This window comes from Chionomys nivalis, chromosome 1 (assembly GCF_950005125.1).
Source record: "Chionomys nivalis chromosome 1, mChiNiv1.1, whole genome shotgun sequence".
NCBI classification, from domain to species: Eukaryota; Metazoa; Chordata; class Mammalia; order Rodentia; family Cricetidae; genus Chionomys; species Chionomys nivalis.
Genome location: NC_080086.1, coordinates 79813870 through 79832379, shown reverse-complemented (window position 1 = coordinate 79832379; position 18510 = coordinate 79813870). Strand labels below are relative to the sequence as shown.

General features: G+C 44.1%; 1 protein-coding gene across 3 annotated transcripts in view; it reads right to left on the bottom strand.

The window, feature by feature from the left end:
- Positions 1-16631, bottom strand: part of Smyd1 (SET and MYND domain containing 1) — a 54050-nt gene extending 37419 nt beyond the window's left edge. For all 3 annotated transcript variants that reach the window (XM_057778711.1, XM_057778715.1, XM_057778721.1), the window contains exon 1: positions 16448-16631. In XM_057778711.1, coding sequence (XP_057634694.1) covers positions 16448-16584 — 137 coding nt within the window. In that variant the 5' untranslated portion in view covers positions 16585-16631. The remainder of the gene's footprint in view (positions 1-16447) is intronic.
- Positions 16632-18510: the final 1879 nt, after the last annotated feature.

The window sequence follows — 18510 nt, the reverse complement described above, 5'->3', positions numbered from 1 at the left end:
CACATATAAAAATGTGTGTGTTGGAACTGATCAGATGCTATATGAGTGACTTTTTCCTGGGTCTGAGCCCCAACACTGCATACACGAGGTATGTTGGTTTCAATAAGAATGACCCCCATATGCTCATATATTTGAATATTTAGTACCCATTGGAAATGCTTGGGAAAGACTAGGAGGTGTGGCCTTGTTGGGAGAGGTGTGTCCCTGGAGGAGGGCTTTGGGTTTTCTAAAGTCAGTGCCATTACCAGGTAGCTCTCTCTGCCTCCTGGTTATCTGAAGATGTGAGCTCTCATTTACTGCTCCCCACCATGCCTAGCTGCCTGTTGCCCTGCTCCCTGCCGCAATGGTCATGGATTCTAATCCTCTGAAACAGTCAGCCTGAAATAACCTCTGTGTTCTGAGTTGTGTTGGTCACAGTGTCTCATAACAGCAATAGAAAGTGACGAAGATTCAGGGGATGGTGGCGTAGACCTGAAATCTCAGCACTCAGGAACTAAATTCAGGAACATCAAAATTTCAAGGTCATTCTTAAATTTGAAGATAGTCAGTTAAGGTTGACCTGGGAAATGCGAGACCTTGACTCAAAACAAGCAAAAATCCCAAACTCAACCACAAAAAAATTTAGTCAAAAAGAAAATTGTAAAGAAGTTCCAGGGACTGGAGAGACAGTACAGCAGTTAAAAGCCCCTGCTGCTCTTCCAGAGGACCCTGGGGCAGTTCCCAACACTGGAATTGTTGGTCAGGCAATGGCAATTTACAACCACTGAAACTCTAGCTCCAGGGGATCCAACACCTTCTGATCTCTGTCACACACAAGTGGAATATTCTCTCTCTCTCTCTCTCTCTCTCTCTCTCTCTCTCTCTGTCTCTCTCTCTGTCTCTCTCTTATAAAAAAAACAATAAGGAACTGAAAAGACAGCTCAGTGGTTGAGGACTTTCTGCTCTTCCAGAGGATGTACGTGGTTCCTGGCACCCATATCAGGCAGTGTATAAATGCCTATGACTCCATGTGGTACTCACATACATAGACATAATGCATAAATAAATAATAGAAATTCCAGTTTCCCATTGTCAAGGTGACCAAGAGTTAAATGGAGAAACAAGAATACCTAAGAAAGACATGCAAGGATCCCCCTGGGAAGGGGAAATAGATAGGCTCTCCTGAGTAAATTGGAAGTGTAGGGGAGAGGGAGAGGAAAAAAGAGGGGGGAGGAGAACATGAGAGAATGGGATGATTGAGTTGGGGGAGGGACAGAGAGGGAAAGCAAGGAAAAAGATAACTTGGTAAAGAGATTCATTATGGGATTAGGGAGAAACCTGGCACTATGGAAAGTTCCAGGAATCCACAAGGATGACCCCAGCTAAGACTCCAAGCAATAGTGGAGAGGGTGCCTCAAGTGGCCTCCCCTATAATCAGATAGATGACTACCCTAATTGTCATCACCAAGCCTTCATCCAGTAACTGATGGAAGCAGATGCAGAGATCCACAGCTAAGCGGTGGGCCGAGCTCCTGGATTCCAGTCAAAGAGAAGGAGGAGCCATACTATGAGCAAGGGGATCAAGATCCTGATGGGGACACCCACTTAAACAGCTGAGCTGAGCTGACGGGAGCTGACAGCTGGGGAACCTGCATAGGTCTGAACTGAACCTCTAAATGTGGGTGACTGTTGTGTGGCTTGGGTAGTTTGTGGGGCCACTGGAAGTGGGACCAGGATTTATCCCTAGTGCATGAACTGGCTTTTTGGAGCACATTCCCTATGGAGGAGGAATACCTTGCTCACCCAAGATCTGGGGCAAAGGGGGTGGGGGGCTGTTAGTCTTGCCTTCAACTTGATGTGCCAGACTTTGCTGACACCCCATGGGAGGTCTTACCACTCTCTGAGGAGAAGATGCAGGAAAGAAAGGTGAGGGGAGCAAGAGGACAGGATGGGATGGAGGGGGAACTGGGATTTGTATTTAAAATTTTAAAAAAAGTTTGTTTTTAAATTTTAAAAAAGTAAATTAAAAAAAGAAAAGAATAGCAAGTGTAAAGCAGGTGCTCACCACTCGGCTCTGGGCATGAGACCCACAGACATCAGCCTGCCCTGCTCATCCCATGCCCCATGACAAGCTTGGCTTAGGCAAATCATGCTCTCTCTCCTTCAGTGCCTCTCAGGCAGCCATGAGAAAGAAAGACAGCTGGGAAGGGGGAACCTCTATTTCGGAAAAAAAACACTGCCCTGACAGAAATACACCACCACTTCCCTGCTCCCCAGTGATGGAGAGTGTCCAAAAGATACCAGATCCCCAGATTCCCTTTGGATTCCAAGAAAAAAGTTCTTACCCCAGCCAGGTGACCATCAGTCAGGACCATCTTGAACTTTCCTGTTCACAGGAGGCAGTAACTCCTATTTTCACCAAACTTCACAATTTTCAAAGTCGTGTTTCTAGCCATTCTTCCTAACTTTTGTATAAGTATGGATGTTTTGCCTGCATGTGTGTCTGTGTACCAGGTATGTGTGTGGTACTCACGGGGGTCAGAAAAGGGTGTCAGACCCCCCCCCACCTCAGAACTGGAGTTACAAACTTCTGTGTACTGTGCAGGTGCCAGGAATTGAACCCAGGACCTATGGGAAAGCAGCTAGCGCTCTTAACCAGCTGAACCTCCCGCCAGCCCTGCTATTCTCTTTCTAATATGCACTTTAAAGTGCTAGTGATCACCGTCTTCATAGAGACACTGGTCTCGCAAGTCTCTGCTCCTGGCCGTCAAGTGCTCCCAGAATACAGGACACCTCTTCGCCCTGAGTACTCTCTGCTCTGGAGGAATGTCCCCAGTCACTCCTCACTCTGCAGCCCTGTCCTGGGGTCTGTTATCTGTCAGAGTCAAGAGGACGAGAATGGCAGCTACGTGCAGCTCCTTGTATGGGGATAACCAGCCATAACAGATAAAGGCAGAGACAAGGCATCTTATCTGCATGGTGAATGAACCAGCCTACAAAAATACCATAGAGCCAATAGGACTGAGCCAATGTGTTTGTGTCTCCAAACTGCTTGAAACTGCATCCCCTGGGTGCTGGGGATGCAGCTCAATTGGTAGAATTTGTCTAGCATTGAGAAAGTCCATTCAAGCCTATCATGGCCACAGCGGGAAGCATGGCAGCGGGTAGGTGTGGTAACTAGAGCAGCAGCCGCAAGCTCACACCAAACGAGCAAGTCCTCAAGCTCTCCAAACCTGCCTCTAGTGACATCCTTCCTCCAGCAAGACCCTGCTTCCTCAGCACCCCCAACTGGGACCAAGTGTTTAAATGTCCGATAATGAGGGGGACATTTCATTCAAACCATCACAGGGGGTCCTTAAGATAAACAACACATAGGTTTTTCTTCCCAGTAGACCCCAGGATGAGCGGCACATAAACACGGATGAAGACAATGAGAATCAAGGGAGGGAGACTTTATTCCCACCAAGGTGGGGGAGGCAAGGCATCCAGAAACTCAGTCCACCAGACGGTAAAGACACATTATTCTAACTCTGTGAAGGTGACCAATAAGAGGCACTGATGGCAGTCAAAGGCTTGAGGACAGGTGGCGTGCAGACACATGTCGGACGGTGAGCTCATAGAATGCCCTGCTCTGGGAAATGATGTTGGGAGATGACCAAACTGCAGAGGCAGGGGAGGCCCCCTCAGTCCTGCATCCGCATCCTGTAGGCAAAGGGAGTCACTGCAGGCATCTGTAGAAAGGAGCAATGTAATCAGAGTAGGGGATGTAGCTGCCCAATGCAGTCTTCCAGTGGGCCATGTCGATCCTTGAGGCGTTTCTGGACCAGGTTTGCAGTGATTGTTATATTCCTAGGCACAGATTAGGTAGTACAGCTTCCTTGTTCTAGCTTTGTCTGGCCTTGTTAGTCTTGGACTGTATGTTGTTTGTTGAGACCATCTCCCTATGACGCACAGGTTGGTCTTGAATGTGTAATCCTCCTGCCTTAACATCAAAAATACTGAAATTATAGGCAGGTGTTACCATGCATGGCCAGGAGTGGTGTGTGTGTGTATGTGTGTGTGTGTATGTGCGCGCGCGCGCGCGCATGTATATTGTATGAAATAAGAGTTCAACATCCAGTGTCTTCCTCTATTGTTCTCCACCTTACTTTTTGAGATAGTTTCTCACGGAACCTAGAACTCACTGTTTTATATAGACTAGACAGCCAATGAACAGTGGGGATCCCTTGTCTCCACTCCCTGTAAGAGCGAAAGTACTGCCCCATCCTTTTACAGGGTAGTAGGGATTCAAACTCAGATCCTCATGCATATGCAGCAAGCATTTAACCCACTGAGCCACCTCCCCAGCCCTGACTGGTTATTTTTAGCATCACTTTTTATTAAAACACCAATTTCCACAAGCCAGAAGAGTGACACTAAGCAGAGAAGTAGCCGTCCAGAAAAACTCACTAACGGTGCTTCAGAGGAGTTCCCACTCGGCCACTAAAGACCATGTCAGCAGCGGCAGCAGCAGAAGAAAGATGCAGCCCTTGCCTTAGGGTTCTCCACACAGCACCCTTAGCAGCTCACTGTGTAGAGAACTAGAACAGGGGGAAAGGCCATTTGTGGAAGTCAGAGCAATCACCAGGAAGGAACTATAGCAAGACGGATGGAAAAGGACCAATTTCGCCTGAAGGTTCACCCACACCTCACCCTCATCAGGAAGAGTGTGGTTCAGCAGTGCCTGGCTCCCGGGAGTCTGCACAGAACAGCTCAGGGAAAGAAAAACTGAAGCAAAAGAAGCAAACCTCACAACAGCTCCTGGGAGAACAGAAGAAAATAAGATCAAAGAAGCCAAAAGAAACAACAAAATTCAAACCAAAGGTAGAGCCTCCATTACAAAGAGAAGGGAATGATGGAAAAGAAGCAGGCACAGAGAGGGTCCTAGTTGTCTGCAGCGGGAGAATGTCTGCTCTTAGTCTCGTCTTTAAAAGTCAAGCCTGAGAAACGCTGCTCTGAGATACATGGGTCTGGGGAGATGGCTCAGTGGCTAAGAGCACTTGACAACCCTTCCAGAAGACCCAAGTTCAGTTTCAGCGCTCACATCACAGGCACCTGTAACCACAACGCCAGATGGCTAACACTCTTTTCATGGCCTCTCTGGGTACCCCCCCACACACACACACACAAATAAAGATAAAATGAATATTTTTTTAAAAATTATTCTGAGAACAGGGAGCAGTGTCAGAGAACCATTCTTTTGAAACACACCAACAGATGGTAAAACTGAAGGTCTCTCTCCCAAAATGTGCCCCCAAATAGTCGCTATTCAGAACTAGCCTTCCCAAATGTGCCGGGATATAGATGAACCCAAAGTCTTCTCTCCTAAGACATGCCAAGGATCTGAAGAGGTAGCTGACTTTGGAAGGGGGCTTTCCAGAGAGCTATCCTCTCAAATCAGAAATGCCCAAAGGCTATGCTCTTGACAAAAATCAGGAAAGACTTGCTGGGCAGAGGAACTGACTTCAAACCAGATCAGGGGAGAACCAAGAATGAAGCTTTCTTTCTAATAACACAAGAAATACATGCTAGAGAAACATGAAGAAGCAGAGGAATCTTTCTCTTAAGACACATACAGGAGCTACTGGACCTAAAGTCTCCACCAGGCAGTGGTGGCACTTTAATCCCAGCACTTGGGAGGCAGAGGCAGGCAGATCACTGTAAGTTCAAAGCTTTGTCTACAAGAGCGGTTCCAGGACAGGCTCCAAAGCCACAGAGAAACCCTGTCTCAAAAAAACAAAACAAAAACAATCCAGGAGGAATCTAACCTGAGGCATATTCACCTCAAACCTACCAGGAGATACCTGGTCCTCAAGGATAGTCATGTGATATATACTACAAAACTGTGGGCCTGAAGACCTGACTGCCTTCTAGAACCTAACCCAGGAACAAGCATGTCCAAGGTCAGGACCCTAAAACACGCCAGGAAGATGGTAAGGAGGTTGACTGACACTTTTTTTCACAAGAAATGACTGAAAATGGGGCAGTAGGGACAGCTCAGCAGTTACAAGCACTTGCTACAGAGGACCCAGGTTTGGTTCCCAGAGCCTACATAGTGGCTCACAACTGTCTGTTAAATTCAGTTCCAGGGGATATTGATGCCCTCTTCTGGCATCTGTGGGCACTAGGCGTGCACATAATGTACATACATACAAAGGTAAAACACCCATACAATATAAAATAAAATAAAATCTTAAAGAAGAAATGGTAGGTGGGGCATGGTGGTGCATGCCTCCTATCCCGGCACTCAAGGAACAAGGAAGCAGAAGCAAGCAGATCTCCGAGTTCCAGGCCAGTCTGATCTACAGATTGAGTTCCAAGACAGCCAGGGCTGTTACACAGAGAGATCCTGTCTTGTAAAAACAAACAAACAAAAAAAAAAAAAAACACAAAAGAAATGAAGGGCGAAAGGAAGGAAGGGAGGGAGGGAGGGAGGGAGGGAGGGAGGGAGGGAGGGAGGGAGGGAGGGAGGGGAGGGGGAGAGAGAAGTAATGACAGGGAAAGCTTAAGCAGGAAAACCATAAATGCCAGCAAGCCTCAAGAAGTTTGTTCAGAAGACGATGTCAGTGGTTCTGCTTTAACAACGCAGGCAGACAGAGTACTCACACCTTTGATCCCAGCACGCGGGAGGCAGAGACTGGCAGATAGTGAGCTCCCGGCCAGCCAGGGCTGCACAGTGAGATGCTGTCTCACAAACACAAAAACAAAACAAAAGAACAGTGCTCAGCCATAAAATTATGGTCTGGTCGTGTGTATATCTTAATGCTTTCTGTGTGTTTTCCAAAACAGTATAGAAATCTCTTTGGTTTTATTAATATTTTAATTTGATCTTTTTTGGGATCCAGGACATATCTGAAAGAAAAAAACTGCCATTTTTTTAGTCTCTAGGTCATAGACTATGCACTGATATGTAAAGGAGTACATTACTGCTCTGTTCCATGCTTGGAGTGTGTGTGTGTGTGTGTGTGTGTGTGTGTGTGTGTGTGTGTGTGAGAGAGAGAGAGAGAGAGAGAGAGAGAGAGAGAGAGAGAGGGAGAGGGAGAGGGAGAGGGAGAGGGAGAGGGATGCACCCACATCCACACGCCGAGAGACACACAAACACAGTTCTCAATGTTTGCTCCACCCAAAAAAAAAAAAAAAAGAATAAAAAAAAAAATCAATGTTTGCTCCACGACAGCGCTCACAGGATGGGACACACACTCCCATGGTCACGCCTGGATACACTCTGTTCTCCAGCTTCACACTCATTCTAAGTTCAAACCCACCCTCAGTTTAGTTATAGTATTTCAAAAGATGACTTTTTTTGTATTATCTTAATTCCCAAGATGGAGTTCTTTCTTTCTTTTGTAAAGAATCTCCCAGTTACATTATGCTTTAAGCATCTAGTGCTTTTCAAAACCTCTAAGTGCTGACAAGAACATTCTAAGACACCTTTTGATTGTCTAGAGGTGCTTTCTGTGTCTCACCCTTGGAGTTGTGGCTCTGTGAACAACACATTATGTACCACTCTGCAAGGAGGAATCCAATATTCAAAACATCTCCACTCTATTTTTTAAATCTACCTATGTAAATTATAGCTGACAAAAAAATAATAGTGGAATTAAAATTACATACCAAAAGAATGTCACACCCTCCCAGAAGATAATTAAAGGAAAATACTAGGGGAAAGACTCAGGGGAAACACCTCTAGTATATCACTATCCATTTTGTTCTTCCCACAGTATCTGTTATGGTCATATTCTATATTGCTATAAGAGTTTAATTGGCCACGGTTTTTGTTTTAGCAAGTTACGTAAAATGCCATAAATTATGTATATGTTAAAAGAGTAACGTAACAAGAAATCTATACCCAAAGTTGTTTTGTATATTTAAATGCTTAGCTTTATATTTTGTAAAGTACAATGTCTCCCACATTTGTGTAATCTTGGTGATCAGATGTTTAAAATTATTTAAAATATAACATTAAAGCCATTATTTTATGATTAAAGAACCAAAAAAATACACACACTCCAAAAAACAACAAAAACAAAAACAAAAAAAACTACCCTCAGAAGGGAACGAGGACAAGTGACCTCATTCTGCCAAAAATTTGTCATTTTATTCCTGGTTTTAAAGGCACTCATTGCTGGTATGGAACCTTGAGCAGCAGGAAGGCAAATGTATGAGGATGAAGAGTTCCAGGACAGTCTGAGCTACCAGTGAAACCCTGTCTCAAAATATTAAAACTCAGGGCCAAACATGGTGGCATACAACTTTTATCCCAGTATTTGGAGGTAGAGGCAGGAAAATCAATGGCTCAAGGGCACCTTCTTCAACACAGAATTCAAGGTCAACCTGAGCTCTGTAAAATTTGTCTCTAAAAGCCAGTAAGTAATAAGATAAAATGTCAATTATTTGTAAACTTCTCTGTTGGGTTATTATTTAGTAAAATTTAGCAATATAACTCACAACAGTTTGTATGGTATGTCAACAGATCTTGTCTCTATACCCAAAACTGGCCAAGTAAAAGACACAATTCTAAATCAATCACAGTTATTCTCAAGTTTAAACATTGAAGAGAGAAACTTGAATAATGTAGCAAGCACTTATCTCATTTTCTGAACTAATGACTCAAGAATTTCTCTAATCCTATTCTTAAATTATTTCCTTTTATAACATCGCTTGTCCTCCACCACCCACCTAGCAGCTGCTATCAGATTAGAAGCACGTGTGCTACCGCATACGGCAGGCCTAATCCTGTCTCTCACACGGGCTCACATAAAATACACCGACGAGAAGCCCAGATGTCCCCACTGGGCCTAGGAAAGCACATAACTGATTTGATTTTCAAAAACAACCTGATTAACACAGTCTCTTTAAAAGTATTCAATATTCTCTCATGTTCCCCCTTTTCATCTTACTTAACCCAGAGAAATATGCACAACCCTGGGTACTGTCAGTTCTTAGCCAGATCATTCGGAAAGGACGCCAAGTGGTGCCGGTGCACACCTTTAATCCCAGCACTCAGGAGGCAGAGATAGGCAGATCGCTGAGAGTCCGAGACCAGCCTGGTCTACAGAGCAAGTTTCAGTACAGCCAGGGCTATGTAGAGAAACCCCGTCTTGTAAAAAATAGAAAATGGGGTGGGAGCTGGGGTATAGTTCAGTGGTATACTATTTGTCCAGTGTGTACAGTCACTGCGTTCATGCTTCAGCACAGGAAAAAAGGAAAAGAATCTAAAAGAAAAATCCAGTAACTGCCCTTGCTTCTTAATATATTTTTGTGATGAATTGAATTAATCTAGAAAAGTTATATAATAGGGTATGGTTGTAAAGGGCTGGAAAGGGTCTCTGAAAATGTCAAGGTCCGGGGCTGGAGAGATGGCTCAGTGGTTAAGAAGATTGCCTGCTCTTCCAAAGGTCCTGAGTTCAATTCCCAGCAACTACATGGTGGCTCACAACCATCTGTAATGGGGTTTGGTGCCCTCTTCTGAACTTCAGGCATATACACAGACAGAACATTGTATACATAATAAATAAATTTTTTTTTAAAAAAAGAAAATGTCAAGGTCCTAATTCCCAGAAACTGGTAGTGTGTCGAAAGGACTTTGCATATGTAGTTAAGATGAAGAGCTTTCGGATTGCAGAGAGCGGGCTCATCTCTCTCCAGCAATGAATTAAGAGCACCTGCCGTTCTTGCAGAGGACCAGGGTTCACTTGCCAGCACCAACTTGACAATTGACAATTGCCTGTAACTTCTGTTTCAGGGGATATAGCACCCTCTTCTGGCCTCCATGGGCACCAGTGCATAGGCATACATGCAGACAAAACACTCTTGCACATAAAAAAAAAAAAATGCAGAAGGAAAACTGTGAGCCTTCTTCCTATCTAGGCATGACCTCTAAAAGCTGGAAAAGAGAACAAACAGAATCATCATCCCATTTTAGACTCCTAACCCCAGAACAGATAGAGAACCTATGTTGTCTTAAGGTCATAGGGTTATGGTAATTTGTTACAGCAACAAGAGATTATAATGTATTGATTTACTACTGTAAAGACCTCCCTCCTTTTAATTGCGTGTATATTCCTGTTTTTTTAAAATCTCTCTCTCTCTCTCTCTGTGTGCACGCACATGTGTGTGTGCATGTGTGTTTGTATGTGAGTGTGGGTACACAAGTGCACGCAGATCCATGGAGCTCAGAGGACAACCTCAGGCCCATGAGCTTCTTCTGAGGATTCTTGACTCTACTTCCCATATCAATGTAGAGGAGTTGGGGTTACAGACACTGCCACATCTGGTTTTAGAAATCTGAACTCAGTTTCTCAGGGTGCATTGCTAGTGCTTGACCCGCCAAGCTGTCCTGCCACCAGCCACCATATTCCCGTTTCTTACCTGGTCTGTGGACCTAACAGTTCTCTGGCTCCAAAATCAACTTTTGATTTTTTTGAAGTTAATAGCAGATATTGTTTTTCTGCACATTAGGTAAGATTCTGAGCTACATCTCTAGACCTGCACTTTTTTTTTACTAACACTAAATAATAATACTAATTGCACTGATATGAACAAAAGAGAATTAAGTAGGCAATGCTTAGAACACGCTGATTTGGGGGCAGCAGTGAGAAGTGATGACTTGGATAAGACACAATGGAGACACTCAAGCTTGCCCTGTGACTGTGACCTGGGAAAGGTTAATATCTCTTTAGTCTCAGTTCTCCATTCTGTCAGAAGGGAATAGATGAACTTAGTGGGTCTCTACTATACTGAAGACCATTTGAGAGCAACAAATGCTATTGACTTTCTACTTGGAAATAAAAATCACACATCCACATCCACACAAACTTTGATCTTCCTTACAGATGTTTCCCTAGCTTAGGATCCATGGAGAACCCAGAGGCTAAATTGACTCCAAATTCAAGACTTCTGGAACATTATCATTATTATTTATTATCGTTTTCGTTGTGTGGGGGGAGAGTTGGAGGACTGAGTTAAAGGTATTTATTGTTCTTGCAGAAGACCAGAGTTCGGTTCCCAACACCCATGTCAGGTGACTTACAGCCCTCTGTAACTTCACTCCTGGGAAATCTGAAGCCCTCATCTGTCCTCCTGGGCAACTGACTCATGTGCACATCGTGTGCGCACGCACACACAAACACACACAGTTGAGTTAGGTGTGGAGCGCTTAGGAAGCTGAGGCAAGAAGACAACACGGGTTAAACAGGGAAACCTTATCTCAAAAAAAGGGAGGGAGAATTGAAATTTGGGGTTCTTAGCATTGCCCATAGTCAGCATCACCGTGCCTTTCTTGTATTTGATATTAAATTAAAATGACGATCATAATAAGCTCTCTTCTGCCCCTTAGCCCATTGCAACATACAGAATTTCGAACAGTAAGTTCTTTTGGGTCACATGATTCAGTCCCCTTCTGCGGCTTGATTCTGTGTACAGCATCCTCACCAAGTCTTCCTTAGCAGATAGGGAAGGCCCTGGAGAATAGCTCTTTTCATCTCTAGACAGTACTTCCAGGACTCTTCCACATAAAAGCAATGAAAATTCAATGCCAAATGTTTAAGAGAATCTAGGCATCTCCAGAAAATACTTTGGTGCCTGACCTATTTTAGTGGGGTTAAATATTTTTATAAACTATATTTTTAAGAAGCAAAGGGAAAATCAGTTACAATTTTAAAAGCAAATTATAAGCCAAGTGTGGTGGCATATGTCTACAACCCTAGCCCCTGAGAAGTAGAGTCAAGAGGACTGAGAACTCAAGGCCAGCCTTAGCATAGGGTAAGTCTCATGCCAGCCTGAGCCACAGCTCTTAAACAAACAAAGCAAATTATAAAATCTACTCAAGTGTGATAAACACAGCCAGGAAATGGTTTAGTGATGAGCTCTTCCCCATCACGGTGATGATGATGCCTGTAGTGATACCATGGTGATGGCAATGATGGTGATGGTGGTGATGGTGATGATGGTGATGGTGGTGATAATGATTGTGATGACGGTGATGGTGGTGAAAGCAGTGGTGGCTGTAATGATGATGACGGTAATGATGGTGGTGGAGGTACAGGCAAAGAGATAGAGCTATGTATCTCCTCTCCTTGCCAAACCCCAAGTCTCTGTTGAGAATAAAACTATCCATCTTCTCATTCAGCTTGACACCAAATTAATTTAATTTTTCTGAACATGAAAAATTAAGAAAGGCAATAGGAACTAAATTAAAACAAACAAGGGGCTGGGGAGATGGATCCATCAGTGAAGTGCTTATACAGAAGAATGAAGACCTTAGTCCAGAAAAGAAGTGCCCATAGTTTCCTTAATCCCAGCACTGGGGAGGCAGAGACAGGAGAATCACTGGGGGTTCCGAGAAATCAGCCTAGTTCAGTTGGTGAGCTAAGTGTTCAATGAGAAATCCTTTCTTAAAAATAGCATACAGAGGGGCTGGAGAGATGGCTTAGTGGTTAAGAACACTGACTTTTCTTCCAGAGGTCCTGAGTTCAATTCCCAGCACCAAGATGACAGCTCACAGTTATTTGTAACTCCAGGATCTGACATCTTCACACAGACAGACATACATGCAGCAAAAGACCAATGTACATAAAAAAATTAAGTAGCAAGACACCCAACAGCTGCCTTTGGTCTTCACATACACACAAATGCATGCATACTACAACATACATATCCAGATACATAAGAAATAAAAATTAAACAAGCAAGAAAGAACACAAGAGCAGGGGAGAAGGCAATGCAGGCAAAATACTTGCTCTCACAGAGCATGAGAACCTGAGTTTGAATCCCTTGTCCCACATAAAGTTAGATACCATAGCACACATCTGCAATCCCATCTCTCCTAGAAGATGAAGACAGGAGAATCTCCTGAAGCTCCTAGGTCATTCAATCTGCCACTGACAGAGAAAACAAAAAGACTCTGTCTTGTCTTGCCAGATGTGGTATGCTGAGGCAGGCAGATCTCTGTGAGTTCAAACCCAGCTTGGTCTACAAGAGCTAGTTCCAGATAAGGCTCCAAAGCAACACAGAAAAACCCTGTCTCAAAATCCCTACTTCCCTCCCCCTCCCAAAAAAAAACTGCCTCAAACTAATTGGAAGGTGAGAATCATCACCTGAAGTTGTCTACTGATCGCCAGACACCAGTCACAGCATGGTATGCTCACACACATGACCAGCACACAGATTCCAAGGTAAACACAGAAGTTATTAGATGGAAAAAATAAGTCCTCTAGTAAAAGCTCCACTGCGTAGTAAAATGAATTAAATGAGTCAGAAGGAGGTGTCCGACAAGTTAATAAAAATTCTCTACTGAGAGCCAGGCATGGCCGTACACACCTTTAATGCAGAGATCAGTAGGCAGAGGCAGAGTAGGTGGAGTTCTGTGAGTTCCAGGCCAGCCAGAACTACATAGTGAGACCCTGTTTCAGAAAAAAAAAAAAAAAAAAAAAAAAGGAAAAAAATTACTAGGGACAGGAGAGATGGCTCAGAGGTTAAGAGCCCTGGCTACTCTTCCATAGGTTCTAAGTTCAGTTCCCAGCAACCACATGGTGGCTCACAACCATCTGTAATGAGATCTGGTGCCTCTTCTGCCCTACAGGCATACATGTAGACAGACACTGTATTACATAACAAATAAATAAAATCTATCTTTTTAAAAAATTACTAGAACATCCCACTTAACTCCAGAGTCTTGAGACAGAATCTGGCAGATTGGCTCTGGGGACTTTGAGGTACATAATGGTGGTGACTGACCCAAGAACAGCATCTGCCATCTGTGTGTTGCTGTATTTTTATATTTTAACTCTAAATCTAGCTAACTTCATACCTGTACTCAGCGCGCACACACATGCTCATACGCACACATAAGGACAGACTTCTCTGAATTGCTATTCCTGTCACTTGGGTTCCTGATCACTCCTTGGATGGCAGTGAGCCACATGCCCTGGCTCACAACCATTTTCCTGAAGGTCTCGGAAGGCACAGTCAAAAGAAAGAGAATGAAAATGCTAACCAAGTTATTTCTGAGAAGCAGGACCCACCCCACAACAGCTGACACCGTAGATACTCCCCCACCCAGCTTATCGAAGCTGTCTTTATTCAAGCCACACAAAGGCCAGACAGGTCACTCCAACTGTGGCTCAGAAAATGCTGTCATCCTAACGTAATCACTATGTAGGGGAGTTGCTTGCTTGTTTGTAAGTAAGGATTAAGTACTATTTTAAAACTTCGATAGTTCTGTGTAGACAGGGTTGTAGGGAAATGGGAATATAACTTTAACAGACCCTTTTAAAGCTGAAAATAGCAAGTCCCTTCTAGTCACATGTCCTAGAGAAGAACTACACTGTGTACCTGTGGACGCTGATGGCCTAGAGAAGAATCACACTGTGTTCCTGTGGATGCTGATGGCCTAGAGAAGAATCACACTGTGTACCTATGGATGCTGATGGCCTAGAGAAGAATCACACTGTGTACCTGTGGATGCTGATGGCCTAGAGAAGAATCACACTGTGTACCTGAGAAAAATCACACTGTATCCCTGAGAAGAATCACACTGTGTACCTGAGAAGAATCACACTGTGTACCTGTGGATGCTGATGGCCTAGAGAAGAATCACACTGTGTTTCTGTGGACACCAGAATGCATTTTTTAAAAATATTTATTTATTTATTATGTATACAATATTCTGTCTGCGTGAATGCCTGAAGGCCAGAAGAGGGCACCAGACCTCGTTACAGATGGTTGTGAGCCACCATGTGGTTGCTGGGAATTGAACTCAGGACCTTTGGAAGAGCAGGCAATGCTCTTAACCACTGAGCCATCTCTCCAGCCCACCAGAATGCATTTTAATTGCACAAATGTTTGATTTTATGAGAAATAGGAACCCATCAAATGTCTCTTGATTAGAAAATAGACGAGTAAAATGTTGTACATATATTTAGGGAGTGGAATATTTACAGCAGTATGGCTACATGATATCCCATGTAGTTCATGGATCGGTATGGAAAGCTCTACACATGGCTAAAATAACTAGATTTTTGGAGATTTGTTAGATGTATCAGGACCAGCTAGATGGCTCAGCAGGTAAAGGTGCCCACTGTCAAAGCTGAGGACCTGAGTTCAATCCCTGGTACCCACAGAGGGGAGGAAGAGAACGAACTCCAGAAAGTTGTTCTCTAGAACGAACTCCAGAAAGTTGTTCTCTAGCCTTCACGGGTACACAGTGGCACATGTACACTTACATGCAGGGACACACACACAGTTTTTGTTTTTTGAGGGTTTTGTTTTGTTTTGTTTTCAAGATAGGGTTCCTCTGTAGCTTTGGTGTCTGTCCTGGAACTAGCTCTTATAGACCAGGCTGGCCTCGAACTCACAGAGATCCACCTGCCTCTGCCTCCCAAGTGCTGGGATTAAAGGCGTGCGCCATCACCACCCGGGTCACACACATAATTTTTAAAGTAATAAAAACAAATGAGGTATTTGTAGACTTACTATCCTCACAAGGATAGACCCAGAAACATTGTTGTTTTTTTTTTTAAAAAAAAGCTCTAATCTGACCTTGAAGCATGATATCATTTTTATAAAACCAATCCCTTCCAAAAAAATACAGTGAATCTGTACAACTTGTTCAGTATAAATCAATGTATGAAATAACATAAGAATATTCTGGAAAAAGATGATTTAAAGCAAAGCACAAGATACCCCTGAGGTAGACATTGGGCAAGACTCTAATATTTGGAAGTAAATGAATTCTTATTTATAGTTAAACTAATTTCCTAGTTTCAGCAAACTATTTTATATTATTTATAATATAAAACATATTCTAACATATAAGTAGTTATATGTTAGAATATTTTATATTCTAACAGGTTTATACAGACATTTAGCCTCTTTTGTATATCAAAGAAACTAAAGAGTTTTTTGTAAGAAAATGTGTGCCACTGCGCCATCCGCACCCATCCAACCCCAGCACAGCCTCTCAGCCACATTCTCTGTGCTTCGGATAAAGTGCCTAGAGGGCCCTGCTCAGCTTTGCCATAGAGAGTTAGAGACAAGGACTCTTTGCAGGAAAGAAATGTCAACCAAGAGCTATAAGAAGTGCAGTTTGAAGGGTCAGCAACGTAGCTCAGTTTGCAAAGGTGCTTGCAAACAAACCTGACCACCTGAGTTCAGTCCCTGGAGCCTACATGGTAGGAGAAAACCAAGCCTGAAAATTATCCTCTCGCCTTCCCGCTTGCACTGTGTTAAATATATGTTCCACACTGGGGCATGTGCGTGTTCCGCACACACAGACACACACACCCATAAATAAATGTAATAAAATTTTAATTACAAATTAAGGACCCCTTGAACTTTAGTCCTTCCTCTGATGATTTTTGGGAGCCAGAATCTGAGAGATTGCATCTGTCAAACCAGCAGTGAGAAGGCCTCTCCCCACATGCCTTACCTGTCGAAAACCACTGCAGAATAAGCACGCTCAGCAAAGATGACATCTGCAGCCCAGAACTCCTTTGTGGCCTTCAGACCTCTGCCTTTGCCCTCTGAAGTGAAGATCTCCACATTCTCCATGCTGCCTATTGTCATCTCAGAGTCTGTCAGGCCCGCGAGGTGGGTAGCTTACACTGAGCCAAGCCTCTTGTCCTTGCTGCTATTTAACACCTTCACCGTCCCTAAGAGCAGGACTATAAATGGACAGGCCACCTCCCCTTCCCTACTCCTCTCTGGAGTGCGGCCCTCACCTCCCCCTCCAGCACTATTTCTGGAGGGAAAAGGCAAACAAACAGAATGACAACAAAGGTCTCATTCACCACCCAGGAAAGACACCAAGACAGAAAATGACCAAAGGCCGGTGTGGTCCTGACGTGAAGCCTGATGGGCTTTGAAGACCAGTTTGAAGATAATCCCCACGTGTGCTGTGTTCTGGACTGCAGTCATGTTCAACTTGAGTTAAAATCAAGAGCACTCGGTCAGTAAGATATTTTTAGCCTCCAGATGCCTCTGTCAATCAAACGCAGACAACTGGAGTAGCCAGAGAGAAAGGCGGGGTAATACTGGCTGCTCTGGGACCCTTCAGCTGTCAGGCCCAGACTTTCTCAAGGGAGATGGGCCCCTTGCCCCACCCCCACCCAGTCTCTCCCTATGGCAAGAAATAAATAGCAGAAACCAAAACGGGCGTTTGGCCTGTGCATATCAGAACTCTGAAGATTCAAGGAACATCGTTCTCTCTGATGTCTCTGGGTCTTTCACAGCAGCGCCCCCCATGGCGTGGAGGTCAGGGTGCCCTGTTCTTAGAGTTCACTGATGGTGATGGATACAGAGGCAGCAGGCTTGGAAACTAACAGCACCCATGCCCAGCTTTCTACCCAACTCCCCTCAAGCAGATGTCTACTGCCAGGAAAATGCCAAAGCGCTTTGCCATTCAGGAGGGAGGACACTCTAGGGATCAGTCTAAAACCCTGTCTTCTGTCACATCCTCCCCCAGTTAGCAGGATGTACCAGAAGATCTAGTGTATCTCCAGCCAAGTTGCATGTCTGAAAACTCCTTTGAGCCTTGGGAACACAACCAATCACCCTGTTCTACAGCATGTCCTGATTCTTGGAACACGGGAGCTAGGGAATCTCAGTGATTTCAGATATATCCTGAAAAAGAAAATAACTCAAGGCCTTTTAAAGGAGTGCCTGATAAGGTAGATGTCAGGGTGGGATGTGGGGATACCCACTGTAATTCCAGCTGTCTTAGTCACTGTTCAATTGCTGTGAAGAAACACTAAAAAGAAAGAATTTAACTTGAAAGCTTGTTCACAGTTCCAGACCGTTCATTAGTCCATGACCCTCATGGCAGAAAGCATTGTATGAGGAAGGCAGGCAGGCATGGGCGTTGGAGCAGTAGCTGAGAGTTTATATTTTATCTGCAAGACAGAGGCAGAGGGAGAGAGACTGGACCTGGTGTGGGCTTTAGAAACCTCAAAAGCTGACCCCCAATGACACACCTCCACCAACAAGATCACACCTCCCAATCCTTCCCAAACAGTCCACCAACTGGGAACCAAGCATTCAAACACGAGCCTATGGGAGCCATCCTCATTCAGACCAGCACACCAGCTACTGTAGAGGTTAGGGCAGGTGGATTGTGAGTTTGAGGTCATGGGCTTAAATAGTATGACCCTCTCTCAAAGTGTTCTTATCAAAGAATAAGGGGAGGAAAAGAAATAAGAAAGACAATAAAAACCAAAAAAACTAAACATCTCTGATGCTAAGAGGGTGCAAACAAAAGTTTGAAGGAGTTTTCAACCCAGTAGCTTCCAATAAGTGCCCGGTATCAGCGTTGCTCTATAAACCACAGCTTTTGTAGAAACTGTTCTGAGGACAACGCTCAGTCTAGATGCTGCGCTGGGACATGTTCGGCCTAAGCCATGGTCAAGTAAAAAATTCGCCTGACCCGAGACTGAGATAAAAGACAAAAACGTTAGGTTCTAAGCTTTAGCTTTGTCTGTGGCCATTCATCTTATC